Here is a 20406-nt window from a genome sequence, read left to right as displayed (position 1 = left end):
TACGTATTTTCAGTGTCATGATAATAATAATAGCAGCAGCAGCAATAGCAATAATAATAATAATAATAATAATAATAATAATAATAATAATAATAATAATAATAATAAGAAGAAGAAGAAGAAGAAGAAGAAGAAAGAGATGTCAAAACATAAAGCATACACGCCCGATCACTTGGCTCGTCTTCTGCCCCCAACTCTTCAAGGCTTTCGGCGCACCACGCGAACAATTGAGGCCCTGTTTGGGAACAAAGTTTTTGAAAACCATAGTTTTTGAAATACTACAGTATACTTTAGTCATGACAATACCGCAGTTTTGAAAACTGAGGTCCAAACCTAAGTTTAGAATAGCTTAAAACTACTATAGTATTTGCAATACTTCAGTTTTGAAAACAGAGATTTTATCCAGCTTGCCAAACACCATTCTGTATATAATACTGTAGTATTTGAGAATACTGCAGTATTCTTCCAAAACTGTGAAAAAACTTCACTCCCAAACACCCCCTGAACAGCTAATCTATAGAGTCTAATGGCCTGCCCTATTTAATTAAAAAAAACGTAATGGTTTTTTTGTCCTCTTCTTTTCTTTTGGCATAATGAGCTTACACGCACCTTTATTCTTCCGTTCGCTTTATTAAAGCTCCGGCTCTCCTAATCACGAAATTTCCTATGCCCAAGCTAAAAGGTAACGCTTGCCATTATATACCCTGACGCCGCCCGCTCATGAAAGATACGGCTAACAGACCCCCCAACCCGTTTGTCTTTGCTGGCTAATTTCATGCCGACCAGTCAAAGAAGAAAAATGCCAAAAACTATGCGGTGGTTTTAGCAGTCTACCCTACTTGCCGAGTAAAGGCAGAATGAGCTTTCAATTTCGAGCAAAAACAGCTAGACACAAGAATTGGCAAAACAAACTCATGTAGCATCTAGAAGCCATCCTAACACACACGCAACTATTTGGAGTTTCAGACGAACAAATAAGGGACGCACGCGTGATGCAACCTTCTCAATATATAGTAGGGGTGTGGTCATATGGGCAAATAATTCGTGTGTTGATATGTAGCATTGAGATGAATTAATAGTATAGAATACGTTCAATCTACAAACACATGACACGCATTGATTTGACGGTACTTATTCAGTCTATCAGATGTAGAGAGTACAAAGTTGTCATTGCATGCAGGCTAAATTTTAGCCTATCAGATGGTTGCAATATCTCCTTCTTCACGTCATAAACAGATGCCACGTAGTAGCACGGAATGAATGACGACCCACAACGACGACCTCAAGTACTACTAAACAGGTGTACTCGATCGCCATAAAATACCACGCTTGGGTTTAATTGGGGTTCTCTTGGGTAGGTGAGGATCAGATTCAGTGTCCTTTTCTCTGTCCGAGAAATGGATTTCGGATCCAATTTAATTAAAATTCCAGAGCCCAGAAGAGAGGAGGGGCCGTTGATTTGAAACCGACACATCGAATACTTACTCACACGCACGCATGTGCTTGCCGTCCATGGCGGATTAGTGGGAAAAGGCCTGTCAGGTTGTGTGCGCTCATTGCGTGCTGGCGGCGCTTTAGCTCGCGGCGAGATTTCCGGAAACCTTCTCCGAACACCCAGGTGGTCACTGGCCTGGCCTTGGACTTTCGACTCCGCCACGCCAGCTGCTGCGCGCATTGCGGCTGATTCAATTCAAGACGACGGAGCCGCTGGTAGGTTGGTTCGTTTGGTTGGCAGGTACTAGTTCGTGCTTGGTTAGAGGAAGCAAGGGGAAGGAACAGCTAGCTGTGATTTTGTTGATTCAGCAACTGCGATTAGACAGAGAAGAAACAATTATCTCGTGACTGTTTCCAAGTGATATATTTACGTACTGTTAAAAAAAAGCTAGCTCGACACGGACATATCACATATATAAGAATGTTACTAGTACATGCTGCTACGGATATTACAATGGAATATGCTCGGAAAGGTGGACAACAACCGAGCTGTCCTTGCACGACGAATTTTCCATCAACGTAAACTACTTACAGTCTATTGGAGTAGTAATTATTATTATGTGTGGACCCTGCTGGCGCGTGTTAACTGCTCACGAATTTGCTCTGGTGAAATGGCACGTCGCTCGGAAAGCTTGACGGGAAAGCGAGTCTCGGCTGGCTATAGTGCTAGTCTAGCTCATCGAATCAGATGCGCTGCTGGTGTTGGTGTTGACGCGTTTGTGAAGCATAATAATCGTTGCATATATTGCAAAAAAATAATACTCCCTCAATTCCAATTTATAATTCTCGTTTGAATGTGGTTTCGGATTTTTTTTTGAAAAAAAAATAAATAAGATGAGTCGGTTAAATATAGAGAAAAAAAGTCAAACAAATTATAATTTGAAACCGAAGGAGTAATAGTTTACAAGAATAGAGCTAGCACAAGTACTTCTGCAGAGCATGGTATTAGCAGAGTAAGTGTTGACGTATAAGGAAATGAAAAGAAAATAGAGAAAAGCTACATCATCATCCTCTCTAGATCTTTACACTTGATATCCACGATCATCACAAATTTTTCGCCATCGTCAACAGCTAGATGCATCGTCCTCCCACCCTGGCCCATGTCTCTCTCGCCACAGAGCTTCAAGCAGAAACGGGAGAGATCCGGAGAGGGAGGACGAGCCACACCAAAGGCTGGTTAATCAAGTAGTAAAACAAGCAGCAGCGACCGCCTCGACGGACGGACGGACGGACCGTGTCGTCAGGCGCGGAAGCAGCCAACGAAGCGCGGCAGGTGGAGGTGGTGCTGGTGCTGGTGCTGCGCGGCGGCGGCGGCGGCGCCGTCGAGGTCGACGAGGTGGTGGGCGCAGGCGCCGTGGAGGTCCCGGCCGATGAGGCGCTCGAGCTGGACGAAGCGGTCGACGCGGCAGGGGATGGCGAGGGCGCCCTGGTGCCGGAAGCCGTACTCGCGCTCGGCCTCCTCCAGCAGCGCGCCGAAGAGCGGGTGCTTGAGGTGGCCCAGCGGCACCGCGAACCGGCGCTGCTCCTCCCCCTCCAGGCCCACGCGCACCGTCACGCACCCCTTGGGCGCTGCTGCCGCCGCCGCCGCCGTTGCCGTTGCCGTCATGTGCTGCTGGTGCTTTCCGGGCATGACGGTCGCCAGATCGGTGGAGCTCTCGATCGGTGTCGCTTGCTTGGTTGGTCGCTGCTCGGTTGCAAGAAGAACAAGGGGAAGGGACGGACTCGAGGGGCTGGTGGTTAGAGGCAGGAAGAGAAGGGCCACGGGTCGGAGCTGGAGATGGCGAGGCGGAAGACGGTGAGGGGGGAGTCGCGTAGGGAGGTGGGCACGTTGGACATGGCCGCCTACTCCTCCACTAGTATGTCTCTTCGCAACAACGACGACGAAGACGATTCGGGTCTGCCTTGCCTTGTGTGGACTGGAGTCAGTCGGTTTGCTGTTTGTGAGGAGAGCTAGCTGCGGTGCCGAGCAAGGGAGGTTGGGACTTGGGAGGCTTTTATAGCCCCCCGCGCACGCCGCCAGGTGGGGTTGGTGTTCGGTTCCCAGTTCCCACCGCCGGGTCCCGTCCCGTGCGTGTTTGTGTCGTCCCGGGGGCGACGCAACGCTACTGGAAGGTGCCATATGCGTGTGCGCGGCGTGCGCCTGGCCGCCTGCGCGTTGTGTTTCTTCCCTTTCTTTAGGGATAAGCAACCAGTCCAAAGGGTGCGAGCGCGCTGGGTTCAGATAGCGCCGGTCAGGCTTATCATTTTTTTGTAGAACTTGGATGGGACGTTTTGGAGTTGGCTGGAACGCGTGGGGATGTTTGGAGTCATTTTCAAGTTCGCGCTTGTTCAGCTATTGCTGCTCGCCCTGTTCAGCTCCCTCTAGAGCCTCCGCTACACGAACACGACGACGATCAAGTTCGGCACGACGAGAGCACCATGCATGATTTTTACACCGTTGCCTCGCGTGAAGGTCGGTCGAACATGGATGCGTATGCGTGCCTGCTGGCGTACACGTTTGTCCTTGTCCATGCCTATATTTTACTACTATTCTTCCTCTTGATGTTTACGTACTATTTACTCCTACGTCTGTCTAGCTGACCAGAGACTCTCCCTCCCGACAAACTGGTTCGACTGTTGTCCAGCAGACAAAGACACAAAGTTATTGCCGTCTTCTCTGGAAAACAGATGGCATTTTTCCCCCTCTAGTTCAGCTAGCTAGTTGATTAGTTTCTCTCCATTTTTTTTTCTTATATTTGGGCAACTATATGAACATAATTTGTAACCGTAGTTTCGATGTGGTATTCAGAATGACGACATGCAATCCACCAGTGAGAAAAGAAAGTGGCCTCAGCTTAATTATTGCATGGTTACCGGACTCGGTCCTGCCTGCTTGGATGCCCACGCGCTAAACTTTAGCACCCCTTGTGCTATTGTGTGCTAAAGTTGAGCACTTCATATCTAATATAATATATTTTATCACCTCTTACTCTTAGGGGGTGTTTGGTTCTGTGGACTAAAGTTTAGCCCGGATCACATCAAGCGTTTGACTTTCAAGTAGGAGTATGAAATATAGACCCAACCAACTGTACTAGATTCGTCTCACTTTTTAATCTTCGGCTGAGAAATTAGTTTTATAATCCGACTACATTTAATACCCCGAACGGAGGTTCAAACATTCGATGTGATAGTGGCTAAATTTTAGCAGGGGCAAACCAAACACCCCCTTAGTATCCGTCGTGTTTGCGCTTGTTTGAAAAAAAAATCCTATCAGTACATCATATTTTTTTTGTGTCGTCGTTCATGATAGTAAAATTCTAATAGACCTGACGATTGGTAGTGTGTTTTGTCGATGGCACGCCGACAAGCAGATTGATAGTCCAACAATAGAAGTTATCTACCGATAGGGGAGAAAAAAAATGAAATTTTCTATTCCTTTTTGTTATATCGGAATTTGTCCTGATTTAAAATGTCGTTGTTTTTGCATTTTTTTCTGTCGGTTTCTGATTCCCAGTAGTGGTTGGACCTTGACCCGCATCGCACCCAGTGGATCAATACACAACCCCCACATGTAACACGGCCGTCGGGAATAATCAAAGGCGCGCACCGAAGGACGGACGACCACGCCCACAGCCCCAGCCCCGGCCCCGGCCCCGCCGCGCGTTGACATGGCCTGCGTTTCCCTCGCGGTTCGCGAACCGCGATGTGGCCGGCTGTCGCGCACGCCGGGCGTGAAAATTCTTTGGAAGAGACGGGTACGGCCGGAGTCGCACGGCGCGCGGGTCGCGGAAGAATCGGTCCATCTGGCGTCTCCCCTCCCGGCGTCTCGGCGCGGGGCGCGCTGGGGAGGCGGGGCCCGAGCCACGCGCCGACCTACGCCGCCTTTTGGGCCACTCGATGCGTCATGACTGAGCCCTTGGACTCCTGGAGGCTACTTGTTGCGTGGTTCTTGGACCCGGGCTACGAGAGCCTGTACAGGATGCGCATTTGCCTGCACAACTACAGGCAGGCCGGGCGGGGGCCGGGGGCGGTTGGAGTGGCGAAATCTCTTGCGCGATTTGGAACCGACGGCAGGCCGTGTGCCGTGCGCGCGCACATGTTCCAGATGACATGACCCTGATTTTTACTGTTGCCATCATCTGATTCACGCGATGATTTGGGGACGGTAGTTGACTCGCCGAGGGGCGAGGGCGGTGTCGTGTCGCTCCCCGCGTAGCGCTGCGTGGACACGTCGCCTGGGGGGCCAGGTTCGGTGGCGTCGTACCTCGTACGCAGGTCAGGTCACCTGACGGGTCGATTTGTGCCGTTTGTGGGGTGACTGCCTGACTGGTGAGTGAGGGTGGCTGGCTGGGCGTGGGCCCCGCCTTAAAACTGGGATCATCATCCTGCATGCTGCGTGCGTCGGCAAACTGGTCAACGCAGGCGGAAGGTATTGATTTCGTGTGGGACGCGGGGACGGACGGCCGCAGAACCGGCGCTTGCGTGCCGGCCGGATGGTGCTGCTCTGTACAACTATGCAACTAGCGCACGTCTATACGTTGCGTGAGGTGAGGCCGGCCGGGAAAGTGGCAAGTATTTGTATTTTGCATATATTTGAAGGAAATACAAACCGACAAGTGTTGGTTAGATTTGTTAGGAATTCCTTGTCCGGAGGGTTAGTGAGACGGGCTCCTTTGTCATAGTCTCGCTCTATGGTTCTCAAGCTTCTTCGAGAGTCCATTCTCTAATACAGTGTTTACGAGTGATTCTCTAGCGGAAGTGAATGTATTTGACGAAAATCGTTTGGTAATTAGCTGAGAAGTGATTTTTGAGAAGTTAGAGAGTGGGAAGCGGAGGACATATCCTGTGCAATCACTCATTTTGGTGCAAGCGTGCAATCAAACTATCCAGAGCATTCAGTCTAGATCCAACGGTTTCATATGGAAGTGGTTAAATGTAAAATAGACACTAGGTTTCAGGTGGAAGGGGTTAAATGTAAAATAACAGTTACCATTAGATCTAGATCGGATGCACCAGATCGCTTGATTGCATGCTTGCACCAGGATAAGTGATTGCATAGGATATTTTCCCTGGGAAGCGGGTTGGAGAGGTGGGAAGCAGAGTTTTTTTTCTTCCACTTTATAGTACGAAATAGATACTGAATTCACTACACTCCCACCACGGAGCAATTCAGATTTTTTACCGTTTGACTCAGCAGAAGTGATTCTCGCTGGGAGCGGAGCTGTGGGAGCTCTATAAAACGCCCCCTTCTTAGATTCTTATGTCTAGTTATTTGCTTACAAATAATTAGCTAGTGTATGTTTGGAGTCTTGGCTAACGAATGCCTTAAACATAGTTACTAGTTTCCGCTAGTCATCGACAAAGATCATCAAATATAATTTGTAGGAACTTGAAGTGTATACTAGTGTAACCGAAGCCTCATGGTACTTCTTTCTTGCTCTAAAAGAACAGTAGGGTAGAACTTTACAGCTAATTAAAGAACATCATCAATTCTGAATGAATCTTTAGGATCCAAATAAGTAATGTAGTATTAGAGGTTGTATGGCTTGTTCATCGAACCTATAATCCGATTCTTGTGCTTGTTGGTCAATGAAAATATCATATTTTAAAGTGATGCTCAACAATAGTCTCCACGGGATTTAATGTAGTCTGTATATAAGTCACTCATATTTGGACCTAGTTTTTGTAGCCGATGCGGACACCCCTGCTACGACACGTAGCTCTGGTGGCTAGCACCGCTGGCGCTCAATCTGTTGCTTTGCGTGACCTCCTTCTCTGGACTCTAGTTGTGGCGTAAGGCCAAGTCAAGTGGCCAGCGGCAACCGACAGCTGCCCAACCAGACGACAAGATGAATCACAAAGGGATGAGATTCAAGGATCAGCCAATTGCCAGCAAATTAGGTTTGACGTCTTAGTCTCTAAGTTTTTGGCCGGTCGTTGCACATGTAGGGTCAATCCGTCAATTTGTCATATAACAAATATTTTATCTTACATTGTTTATCTCTTTTAGGCTTTAGATGGCATACTATAACAGATTTATGGATAATATGTTATCGATCACTATATTAAACCTTTGCTACCGCTGCTATTTACTGTGCATGTCAGACTGTAGGTTTATTATTATTATTTTCACATTTTTCGAACCGTTTAGTACCGGGTATCTATGCAAAGTCTCATGCATGCTTCTTTATATATATCTCATATAATAAAAAATGTCTTTCGTACGCTCGCTCACAACATCACACATGTGCATGCGTTGATGTGATTGTGAACTGGGATTGAGATCTGCTGACCATTCCGTGGTTTTTGGAGGCCTGCAGACTGCAGCTGCAAGCGATAGAACGAACATAGCTGTCCCACACAGGTTTTCTATAATATATGCATAAACTGACTTGAGAACCCATAACTTGCACAGGCAGGCAGGCTGGCTTGATTCGTGACTCAATGTTCATGACTCATGACTTCATGAGCCATGCGGTGTACTACTAATTAAAACACAGCGATTCGTCGATGCTCCGTTGCAGTGCTTACCACAACAGCGTTTACTTTCGTTTTCGATGTCCACTGTTATTTTCGACGGTGGCAGACAAGTTTTGCGCCGGCTACGTAGGGATATAAATAGTAAGAATATTATTGGTTTATATTTGAATTTGATCCATCTGAAAAATCTGAGATCCATTTCATATCTGAATTTCAGTATTTAGGATCTGATCCATATCCGTATCCATATCTGTATTATGAAAGTTAGATATTTAAACAACTCGATAATATCTATATCGGATGAGAATATAACGAGAAAATATGAAACGAGTCGATGTTCCGAATACATCCTAGGCACGACGCATGCCACTCTTGCACCCAGGGGTGGTAATGGGCTATAAACTTTACACTACAAATTTTAAGGATCAAATCGGATTAGGGTCGGATTCTATTCTTATTCATTTTTGAACTAATATTATTTAAGGGTCTTAACTTTTGTGAAGGGGCATTTGGATCATGATCCATTACCACCCCTACTTGCACCACATCTGCATGGAGATAACATCTGTGTTTTCTCTGAAGTTCGCCGGCCATATGCAGTTCAGAACTGCCAGGAGAGAGCAAATGCAATCTTTAAAGGGTGACGGATACCGTCATATATATGATTTTATAACTAAATGGCGTAGGATTAGATTACACATATAACCACATTAAAGCGACAGTTTTATGTAAGATAAAGGCAAGAAGTCAACTGAGACGAGCCATATCTTAGCTCACACCTCTCTCTCTCTCTAAGGCGTCGTAGCTGTTGCCATATTATCTTTGTAAAGTGCCACAGCAATTGGCCAGAAGCGTTGACACTTCGAAATCAAATTTGAGGATTTGTGTGCCTGTACCATAAAACTACGCACCCAGCCACACAAATTGCAGTTTAGTCATTGTGAGATACACGGTTGCAACTAGCGCTGGGAATTGGGCCGGGCCGGGTCAGTCCGGCCAAGCCCATCGTGCTTCGTGCCAAATAGATTCGGGCTAGCAAAGCCCAAAAAAATTTTGGGTCGTGTCGTGTCAGGCCGAAGTGTAAAAACAGTGGTCCAGCCCGGCCCTAAACCATGTTGTGCCTTCTTTAGGCCGTGCCGGCCCAAACCCGACCCGTATATTTGACCACATAAAATCAAAATATTATAACCATATAATGTTCATAGCTTACTAAATTAAATATATTAAACAATTATAGCATCATTGGACCACATAAACTCCAAATATAACAACAATATAAAGTCGATATCTTACTAAATTAAAGAAATTAAACAGATTGGGCTTAATTGCGCCGTGCCGGCCCAAGCCCGGCCCATCTATGCGGGTCGTGCCAGGGGCCCGACGGACCGGAAATTGAGGCCCAGCCCAAGCCCGCCTTCGGGCCGTGCTAGCCCGACCCATATTATTTCGTGTCGTGTCGTGCTTTGGGCTTCTATTTTCGGGTTGTGCTCGTGCTGGCCCGAAAAGCCCAGCCCATATTCCCAGCACTAGTTGCAACGACATGAAAAGGGTCTCATGTTGTTTGGTTCTTTCATTTTCCTTTCATCTTCTGTTTTTGGCTTATGCCGTTAACTCTGCTACAATACAAGTGTTAAAAGAAGAAGCGGATTTGTTCCTGTCGCAGCATCGACCCCATTTTTCTAAGAGGTCTGCAAATGAAGCCAGAACCTGAAGTACTTTGGCGTATTGGACCAGTCCGGTGTGTACCAGACCAGTCGAGTGTCTGCAAATGAAGCCAGAACCTGAAGTACTTTGGCGTATTGGACCAGTCCGGTGTGTACCAGACCAGTCGAGTACAACGGGAAGTTTCGGTTGTCAATGGTTGACTTCAATGGCTAGCTGACGTGGTAGGACACATGGCATGGTCCGATGCAGCATCGGATCGGTCCGGTGAGTCTATGGAAGGCAATATCGAAAGCAATCCTGTTGGAGGTCTGATGCCCTCGAGAAAAAAGTAGATTTTGCAGATTTTTAGCAAGAGGTATTTGGAGGTTTTGGTCTATAAATACATCCAACCAGCCTACTCGACATAAAAATCACCTCTAGAGCTGAGCAACACTCACATGCACTTGTACAACACATCCACGTCATTCCGAGAGATCCAACCACTCCATCTAAGCTAAGATAGTGATTTTAGAGAGTGTACTTGAGCAATCTGATTTCTTGGTGTTGTTGCAGTGTTTTTCCTCTTGATTTTTGTGATACTTATTGTAAAGGCTAGCAAGAGGCTCTAGACTTTGTGGAGTGCCTTGCGGAGACTCTATCTTTATTCTTAGTGAACCTGAGGGCTCAATTTGACTGATGGATCACTTGAGAGGGTCAAGAGAGACCTCATCGACACCTCAACGGGAACGTAGGTTATTCAGAACCAAAACTCGGCAAACAAATTGTGTGTCTCTTGTGTTCTTTACTTTGCGATTTGTTCTTGTCTCCCTCGCTCTTTAAGTTTTATCCTCTACATATTGATCATATTGAGCTAACCTCTAATTTAGGATTTAGTTTGTTTTAAGTGTTGAATATATATGTCTTGTCTATTCACCCCCTCTAGGCAACTATCAAGAGTAATTTAGTCCCCACAATGATCGAAACGAAAAAATAGTCCTCATTGCGTCCACAGGGATGAGGAACCATCTCCCATCCATGTTCCCCACGTACTCGCCACACGAACTTCTTTTGATCTAAATTACTTCACTAGCATGTTAAAATTATACTAAAAACTCAATACACATCCAATTATAAAATAGCAAACTAAACTCTAAAGTAGATATCTTTTGAAATTGTAAATCTTATTTATTCAATTTATATTGATTTGATATAATCAATTTGAATTCACCTTTTAATATTGTATTTTCTAACAGGGACAGATTCCCCATGTGGATAAATTCCCCGATAGGGACGGGATAGGAGAAAAATTCCCCCATGAGCGTCCGCGTGGACAGGGATAGGGAGATTTTATTCATGTGGGGACAGGGACGGGGAGGCATTATTTGATGGGTAATTTCCCATTGCCATCCCTAATCAAACGTCCATGACATCAAAATTAGATGTGACTAAGGAAAGCCGTAAGCTATTAGCATCACTGATGCACTTAAATCGTTCACCTAGAGTGGTACTTCAACCTATGTAACTGTCTTTCTCATAAACAAGGAATAAACAAATAGCTAGCATGGTGTATCATGAAAGTGAATTTTAGACAAGTATATTATTACATGTTCAAAAGACAGAAACTTTGCTACACTTAAGCTCATGAATGAGTGACAGCGAAGACCACCTTGCATGGACTTACCTAATTGCACACAAAAACCTCTATTGACATGTGTTTCATCTCTATCATCAATCCATGGTACTTTGAAGATAATACGTCTCTCAGGTTCCAACAAACATTCCAAAATTTGAATATATCTAAAATATTATTAAATGAAACTATGTTATACTGAACATTTAGGCATATTCTGAAACAAAGAGGAGGATTACAAAACATATATAACAAACATGCAAGATGAGTACCTACCATTTGACATGCCTGGAACTGCAAGTGATGGCTAATAATAATCATAGCTTTGTGTGATTGTTATGGTATAGATGCTTGTTCCAAATATTATAGGTTTCGTCAAAGTTTCAGAATTTGCATCTTAATTAGTTGACTCTGCCAGAGTTAGCACCCTGAGTTGCTTTAGCTTTCAGACCTGGTTAGGCAACAATGCTGGAAGGGATCCAGAATTACCTACACTTGCATAAACATACATTAGCAAACACGACAATGTGCATATCTTGTTATACAACAGTACCAATAATTAAGCTAAATTTAGCCATTAACTACTAAATAATATGATTGTTGGTAGCAATGGTAGACCAAAGAAGCAGAAAATTCTAGAAATTATAAGTGGAGTGCACGAGAGGATATATTCCTACACGCACAAATATGTTCATAACGTCATACCCTTATTTGTGAACAGTTAAGCTCATATCAGTTGATAAAAGGCGAATTCATCTCAATAACTCAACCACTGTTCGCTAACATGACTATGTGACATGTGACGTGTTCACAGTTTGTTGACCAGAAATAAAAATTAAAATTTGAGTCATCAACAACATTCTCTAAAATGTGTGATCTAGCCAATAGAACTCCATCACCTACCAAATGGCCTTAGTTCAAGGTAAAATTTCTGAGTTCATACTCGATATTCTTTAGACCAGAAACCCCATGGTCTAGCTTTTGTTGAAAGCCACACAACACACCATGGAAAACCCATGGAACCAACAGGTATACACCGAGACACACAACAACGTATGGAAAGCGGAAAACAATGTAAGAATTGCAAGGTGCAGGCTACGATCATACTCTTGTAGTCATTCAAGGTGTCGTAGGCGAGGAGTTGGAGCAAGTACAGTGACGACGTGTACTGGATGCTAGTGAGCTATGCCAATAAAAAACAAACCGAGTCTGATCAAGTCGCACACCACTTGATCGACGCGAAGAGAAACGAACAATGAAACCCTAACCATAGTCCATCAACGGGGTCCTATGGGAACTTGGTAACCAAAGGAAGGAAAAGCGGGGAAATGAGAAGGGAAGGAGATGCATGAGCGTTCAAGGGAGTAGGACCTTAGATCTAGAGGTCGAGGATGCAAACTCTTTGCGGAGGCCATGCTACCACTCGCACAGTTGTGGCGGCAATGGCGGCCACAGCTTGAGCATGCTCTTCACCTTCTTCATCGGTGTCGACAAACTAGGGATAGATCGGAGGAGATTTCACACTCAATTCCAAAAAGCTTCAAGCGGGCTTATTCCCTCATCGTAAAGACCGAACAACTCCCCGTCCTCGTCCCCAGCGAGCTCGTCTCAGTCGTGGACATTTAAGACCATGTCATGATGTTACTCTCCCGTGGAGATCCTAGGAGGGAAGCTAGTAGGGGGTGAGCAGCAGTGGACTTCGTGAGGAGGTTGAGGAGGAAGGTGGGCGGTATGGAGGAGGGGATGGGGGTGGAGACGTGGGGTGCTGTGTGGAGGGTGAAGGTAGGCCGTATGGGGGAGGGGAAGGGGGGTGAACATGTGGAGTGTTGTGTGGATGGAGACAACAGGCAGGCGAGGAGCGAACCAGAGAGGGGAGCACACTACACCAAAAACATACACTTCTTACGAGTTTTTAACTTCCTACAACTTTTATAACAAACCGTAGGAAATAAATAACTTTCGGGAGACAACTGGTAGCTCTAGAAAATAAACATAACTTTCTACGGTATTTTATAAAAGCTGTAGGAAGTTAGCTTTCACATGCTGACCCGTGTGTGCGGTCAAACGAGCCGCTAACTTCTTACGACCTCCTCTAGGAAGTTAGCTTTCAGCGTTTGACCAGTCAAACGAAAAGCTAACTTCCTATGGCCTCTCTAGGAAGTAAGATTCTCCTGGTAACTGAGAGCACCTAGAGGGGGGGGGTGAATAGGTGATCCTGTAAAACTTGAAACTTAAGCCACAAAAACTTGGTTAAGCGTTAGCACAATAATGCCAAGTGGCTAGAGGAGTCTCAACAAAACACAATAACCACAAAGATATCAATCACAGAGATGGCACGGTGGTTATCCCGTGGTTCGGCCAAGACCAACGCTTGCCTACTGAAAGGGAATTAGGCCTACACCTAGTTCCTATAATATTTTGGTGGTTGAATTGCCCAACACAAATCTTTGGACTAACCAGTTTGCCCAAGTGTATAGAGTATACAAGTGTAAAAGGTTCACACTCAGCCAATAAAAAGACCAAGTTTTGGATTCAACAAAGGAGCAAAGGGGCAACCGAAGGCACCCCTGGTCTGGCGCACCGGACTGTCCGGTGCGCCACCGGACATGTCCGGTGCACCAGGGGGACTCAGACTCAAACTCATCACCTTCGGGAATTCCTGAGGCGACTCGGCTATAATTCACCGGACTGTCCGGTGTACACCGGACAGTGTCCGGTGCGCCAAGGGGGGTCGGCCTCAGGAACTCGCCAGCTTCGGGAAAAGCCAACGGCTCGTCCACTATAATTCACCGGACTGTCCGGTGTGCACCGGACTGTCCGGTGCGACTCCGGAGCAACGGCTACTTCACGCCAACGGCTACCTGCTGCGGCATTTAATGCGCGCGCAGGAGTCAGAATCGCCCATGCTGGCACACCGGACAGCAAACAGTACCTGTCCGGTGTGCACCGGACACCCAGGCGGGCCCACAAGTCAGAAGCTCCAACGGTCAGAATCCAACGGCAGTGATGACGTGGCAGGGGGCACCGGACTGTCCGGTGTGCACCGGACTGTCCGGTGCGCCATCGAACAGACAGCCTTCCAACGGCCACTTTTGGTGGTTGGGGCTACAAATACCCCAACCACCCCACCATTCATTGCATCCAAGTTTTCCACTTCCCAACTACTACAAGAGCTCTTGTATTCAATTCTAGACACACCAAAGAGATCAAATCCTCTCCAATTCCACACAAAACCCTAGTGACTAGTGAGAGTGATTTGCCGTGTTCATTTGAGCTCTTGCGCTTGGATTGCTTCTTTTCTTTCTCACTTGTTCTTGTGATCAAAACTCCATTGTAATCAAGGCAAGAGGCACCAATTGTGTGGTGGCCCTTGCGGGGAAGTTTTGTTCCCGGCTTTGATTTGAGAAGAGAAGCTCACTCGGTCCGAGGGACCGATTGAGAGAGGGAAAGGGTTGAAAGAGACCCGGCCTTTGTGGCCTCCTCAACGGGGAGTAGGTTTGCAAGAACCGAACCTCGGTAAAACAAATCCACGTGTCACACTCTTCATTTGCTTGCGATTTGTTTTGCTCCCTCTCTCGCGGACTCGTTTATATTTCTAACGCTAACCCGGCTTGTAGTTGTGTTTATATTTGTAAATTTCAGTTTCGCCCTATTCACCCCCCCCTCTAGGCGACTATCAATTGGTATCAAAGCCCGGTGCTTCATTAGAGCCTAACCGCTCGAAGTGATGTTGGGAGACCACGCCAAGAAGGAGATGGAGACCGGCGAAAAGCCCACTACAAGCCACGGGAGCACTTCATCGGAAGAGTCCCGCACCAAGAGGAAGGAGAAGAAGAAGGACTCCTCCAAACGGAAGGAGAAAAAGTCTTCCTCCTCTCACCACAAAGAGAAGAAGGAAAAGTCTTCTTCTCACAAGCCGCATCGGAGAGGAGACAAGCACAAAAGGATGAGGAAGGTGGTCTACTACGAGACCGACACTTCATCAACATCGACCTCAGACTCCGATGCGCCCTCCGTCACTTCTAAGCGCCAAGAGCGCAAGAAGTATAGTAAGATCCCCCTACGCTACCCTCGCATTTCCAAACATACACCTTTACTTTCCGTCCCATTAGGCAAACCACCAACTTTTGATGGTGAAGATTACGCTAGGTGGAGCGATTTAATGCGATTTCATCTAACCTCGCTCCACAAAAGCATATGGGATGTTGTTGAGTTTGGTGCGCAGGTACCATCCGTAGGGGATGAGAACTATGATGAGGATGAGGTGGCCCAAATCGAGCACTTCAACTCTCAAGCAACAACAATACTCCTAGCCTCTTTGAGTAGAGAGGAGTATAACAAAGTTCAAGGGTTGAAGAACGCAAAGGAGATTTGGGATTTACTCAAGACCGCGCATGAAGGTGATGAGCTCACCAAGATCACCAAGCGGGAAACGATCGAGGGGGAGCTCGGTCGGTTCCGGCTTCGCAAAGGGGAGGAGCCACAACACATGTACAATCGGCTCAAGACCTTGGTGAACCAAGCGCGCAACCTCGGGAGCGTAAAGTGGGATGACCACGAGGTGGTTAAGGTTATTCTAAGATCACTTATTTTCCTTAACCCTACTCAAGTTCAATTAATTCGTGGTAATCCTAGATATACTAAAATGACCCCCGAGGAAGTTATCGGGAATTTTGTAAGTTTTGAGTGCATGATCGAAGGCTCGAGGAAGATCAACGAGCTTGATGATGCCACCACATCCGAAGCTCAACCCGTTGCATTCAAGGCAACGGAGGAGAAGAAGGAGGAGTCTACACCAAGTCGACAACCCATAGACGCCTCCAAGCTCGACAATGAGGAAATGGCGCTCGTCATCAAGAGCTTCCGCCAAATCCTCAAGCAAAGGAGGGGGAAGGACTACAAGTCCCGCTCCAAGAAGGTTTGCTACAAGTGTGGTAAGCCCGGTCATTTCATTGCTAAATGTCCTATATCTAGTGACAGTGACCGAGGTGACGACAAGAAGGGAAGGCGAAAGGAGAAGAAGAAGTACTACAAGAAGAAGGGCGGCGATGCCCATGTTTGTCGGGAATGGGATTCCGACGATAGCTCAAGCGACTCCTCCGATGACGAGGACGCCGCCAACATCGCCGTCACCAAGGGACTTCTCTTCCCCAACGTCGGCCACAAGTGCCTCATGGCAAAAGACGGCAAAAAGAAGGTTAAATCTAAGTCCTCCACTAAATATGAATCCTCTAGTGATGACAATGCTAGTGATGAGGAAGATAATTTGCGTTCCCTTTTTGCCAACCTTAACATAGCTCAAAAGGAAAAATTAAATGAATTGGTTAGTGCTATTCATGAAAAGGATGACCTTTTGGATTCCCAAGAGGACCTCCTTATTAAGGAAAACAAGAAACATGTTAAGGTTAAAAATGCTTACGCTTTACAAGTTGAAAAATGTGAAAAATTATCTAGTGAGCTGAGCACTTGCCGTGAGATAATTGACAACCTTAGAAATGAAAATGCTAGTTTAAATGCTAAGGTTGATTCTCATGTTTGTAATGTTTCAATTCCCAATCCTAGAGATAATAATGATAATTTGCTTGCTAGGATTGAAGAATTAAACATTTCTCTTGCTAGCCTTAGATTAGAGAATGAAAATTTGATTGCTAAGGCTAAAGATTTTGATGTTTGCAATGCTACCATTTCCGACCTTAGAACTAAGAATGAAATGTTGCATGCTAAGGTTGTAGAACTTAAATCTTGCAAACCATCTACATCTACCATTGAACATGTCACTATTTGTACTAGATGTAGAAATGTTGATATTGATGCTATTCATGATCACATGATTTTAATTAAGCAACAAAATGATCATATAGCTAAACTAGATGCTAAAATTGCCGAGCACAACTTAGAAAATGAGAAATTTAAATTTGCTCGTAGCATGCTTTATAATGGGAGACGCCCTGGCATCAAGGATGGCATTGGCTTCCAAAGGGGAGACAATGTCAAACTTAATGCCCCTCCTAAGAACTTGTCTAACTTTGTTAAGGGCAAGGCTCCCATGCCTCAGGATAACGAGGGCTACATTTTATACCCTGCCGGTTATCCCGAGGACAAAATTAGGAAAATTCATTCTAGGAAGTCTCACTCTGGCCCTAATCATGCTTTTATGTATAAGGGTGAGACATCTAGTTCTAGGCAACCAACCCGTGCCAAGTTGCCTAAGAAGAAAATTCCTAATGCATCAAATGAACATAGCATTTCATTTAAGACTTTTGATGCATCATATGTTTTGACTAACAAATCCGGCAAGGTCGTTGCCAAGTTTGTTGGGGGCAAACACAAGGGCTCCAAGACTTGTGTTTGGGTACCCAAAGTTCTTGTTTCTAATGCCAAAGGACCCAAAACAGTTTGGGTACCTAAAGTCAAGAACTAAACTTGTTTTGTAGGTTTATGCATCCGGGGGCTCAAGTTGGATACTCGACAGCGGGTGCACAAACCACATGACCGGGGAGAAAAGGATGTTCTCCTCTTATGAGAAAAACAAAGATCCCCAACGAGCTATCACATTCGGGGATGGAAATCAAGGTTTGGTCAAAGGACTTGGTAAAATTGCTATATCTCCTGACCATTCTATTTCCAATGTTTTTCTTGTTGATTCTTTAGATTACAACTTGCTTTCTGTTTCCCAATTATGTCAAATGGGCTACAACTGTCTTTTTACTGATTTAGGTGTCACTGTCTTTAGAAGAAGTGATGATTCAATAGCATTTAAGGGTGTGTTAGAGGGTCAGCTATACTTAGTAGATTTTGATAAAGCTGAGCTCGACACATGCTTAATTGCTAAGACTAACATGGGTTGGCTCTGGCACCGCCGACTAGCCCATGTTGGGATGAAGAATCTTCATAAGCTTCTAAAGGGAGAGCACATTTTAGGATTAACAAATGTTCATTTTGAGAAAGACAGGATTTGTAGCGCATGCCAGGCGGGGAAGCAAGTTGGAGTCCATCATCCACACAAGAACATCATGACGACCGACAGGCCGCTTGAGCTACTCCACATGGATCTATTCAGCCCGATTGCTTACATAAGCATCGGCAGGAGTAAGTATTGTCTTGTAATAGTGGATGATTATACTCGCTTCACTTGGGTATTCTTTTTACAGGAAAAATCTCAAACCCAAGAGACCTTAAAGGGATTCTTGAGACGGGCTCAAAATGAGTTCGGATTAAGGATCAAGAAAATAAGAAGCGACAACGGGACGGAGTTCAAGAACTCTCAAATTGAAGGCTTCCTTGAGGAGGAGGGCATCAAGCATGAGTTCTCTTCTCCCTACACACCTCAACAAAATGGTGTAGTGGAGAGGAAGAATCGAACTCTATTGGACATGGCAAGAACCATGCTTGATGAGTACAAGACACCGGACCGGTTTTGGGCCGAAGCGGTCAACACCGCCTGCTACGCCATCAATCGGTTATATCTTCACCGAATCCTCAAGAAGACATCCTATGAACTCCTAACCGGTAAAAAGCCCAACATTTCATACTTTAGAGTTTTTGGTAGCAAATGCTTTATTCTTGTTAAAAGAGGTAGAAAATCAAAATTTGCTCCTAAAACTGTAGAAGGCTTTTTACTTGGTTATGACTCAAACACAAGGGCATATAGGGTCCTTAACAAGTCCACTGGACTAGTTGAAGTCTCATGTGACGTTGTGTTTGATGAAACTAACGGCTCTCAAGTAGAGCAAGTTGATCTTGATGAGACAGGTATTGATGAGGCTCCATGCGTAGCGTTAAGGAACATGTCCATTGGGGATGTGTGTCCTAAAGAATCCGAAGAGCTTCCAAGTGCACAAGATCAACCATCCTCCTCCACGCTAGCATCTCCACCAACTCAAAATGAGAATGAAGCTCAAGTTGATGAAGTAGAAGATCAAGCAAATGAGCCACCTCAAGATGACGGCAATGATCAAGGGGGAGATGCAAATGATCAAGACAAGGAGGATGAAGAGCAAAGACCGCCACACCCAAGAGTCCACCAAGCAATCCAACGAGATCACCCCGTCGACACCATCCTCGGCGACATTCATAAGGGGGTAACTACTAGATCTCGGGTTGCTCATTTTTGTGAACATTACTCCTTTGTTTCCTCTATTGAGCCACACAGGGTAGAGGAAGCTCTCCAAGATTCGGATTGGGTGGTGGCGATGCAAGAGGAGCTCAACAACTTCACTAGAAATGAGGTATGGCATTTAGTTCCACGTCCTAACCAAAATGTTGTAGGAACCAAATGGGTCTTCCGCAACAAGCAAGATGAGCATGGTGTGGTGACAAGGAACAAAGCACGACTTGTGGCCAAGGGATACTCCCAAGTCGAAGGTTTGGATTTCGGTGAAACCTATGCACCCGTAGCTAGGCTTGAGTCAATTCGCATATTATTAGCCTATGCTACTTACCATGGCTTTAAGATTTATCAAATGGACGTGAAAAGTGCCTTCCTCAATGGACCAATCAAGGAAGAGGTCTATGTTGAGCAACCTCCCGGCTTTGAAGACAGTGAGTACCCTAACCATGTCTATAGGCTCTCTAAGGCGCTTTATGGGCTCAAGCAAGCCCCACGAGCATGGTATGAATGCCTTAGAGATTTCCTCATTGCTAATGGCTTCAAAGTCGGAAAAGTCGATCCTACACTCTTTACTAAAACTCTTGAAAATGACTTGTTTGTATGCCAAATTTATGTTGATGATATCATATTTGGGTCTACTAACGAGTCTACATGTGAAGAGTTTAGTAGGATTATGACACAGAAATTCGAGATGTCTATGATGGGGGAGTTGAAGTATTTTCTAGGATTCCAAGTCAAGCAACTCCAAGAGGGCACCTTCATTTGCCAAACGAAGTACACTCAAGACATTCTAACCAAGTTTGGAATGAAGGATGCCAAGCCCATCAAGACACCCATGGGAACCAATGGGCATCTCGACCTCGACACGGGAGGTAAGTCCGTAGATCAAAAGGTATACCGGTCGATGATTGGTTCATTACTTTATTTATGTGCATCCCGACCGGACATTATGCTTTCCGTTTGCATGTGTGCAAGATTCCAATCCGACCCTAAGGAATCCCACCTTACGGCCGTAAAACGAATCTTGAGATATTTGGCTTATACTCCTAAGTTTGGGCTTTGGTACCCT

At 45.6% G+C, this 20406-nt stretch overlaps 1 protein-coding gene across 1 annotated transcript; it reads right to left on the bottom strand.

Annotated features, from left to right (window-relative positions):
- Window positions 1-2635: 2635 nt before the first annotated feature.
- On the bottom strand, window positions 2636-3444 carry LOC107546748 (uncharacterized). Its single transcript, NM_001322423.1, has one exon. The coding sequence runs from the start codon at window positions 3122-3124 to the stop codon at window positions 2735-2737; it is 390 nt and encodes a 129-aa protein (NP_001309352.1). The 5' UTR covers window positions 3125-3444; the 3' UTR covers window positions 2636-2734.
- Window positions 3445-20406: the final 16962 nt, after the last annotated feature.

This window comes from Zea mays, chromosome 1 (assembly GCF_902167145.1).
Source record: "Zea mays cultivar B73 chromosome 1, Zm-B73-REFERENCE-NAM-5.0, whole genome shotgun sequence".
Taxonomy (NCBI): Eukaryota; Viridiplantae; Streptophyta; class Magnoliopsida; order Poales; family Poaceae; genus Zea; species Zea mays.
This window is presented reverse-complemented; position numbering and strand designations above follow the sequence as displayed.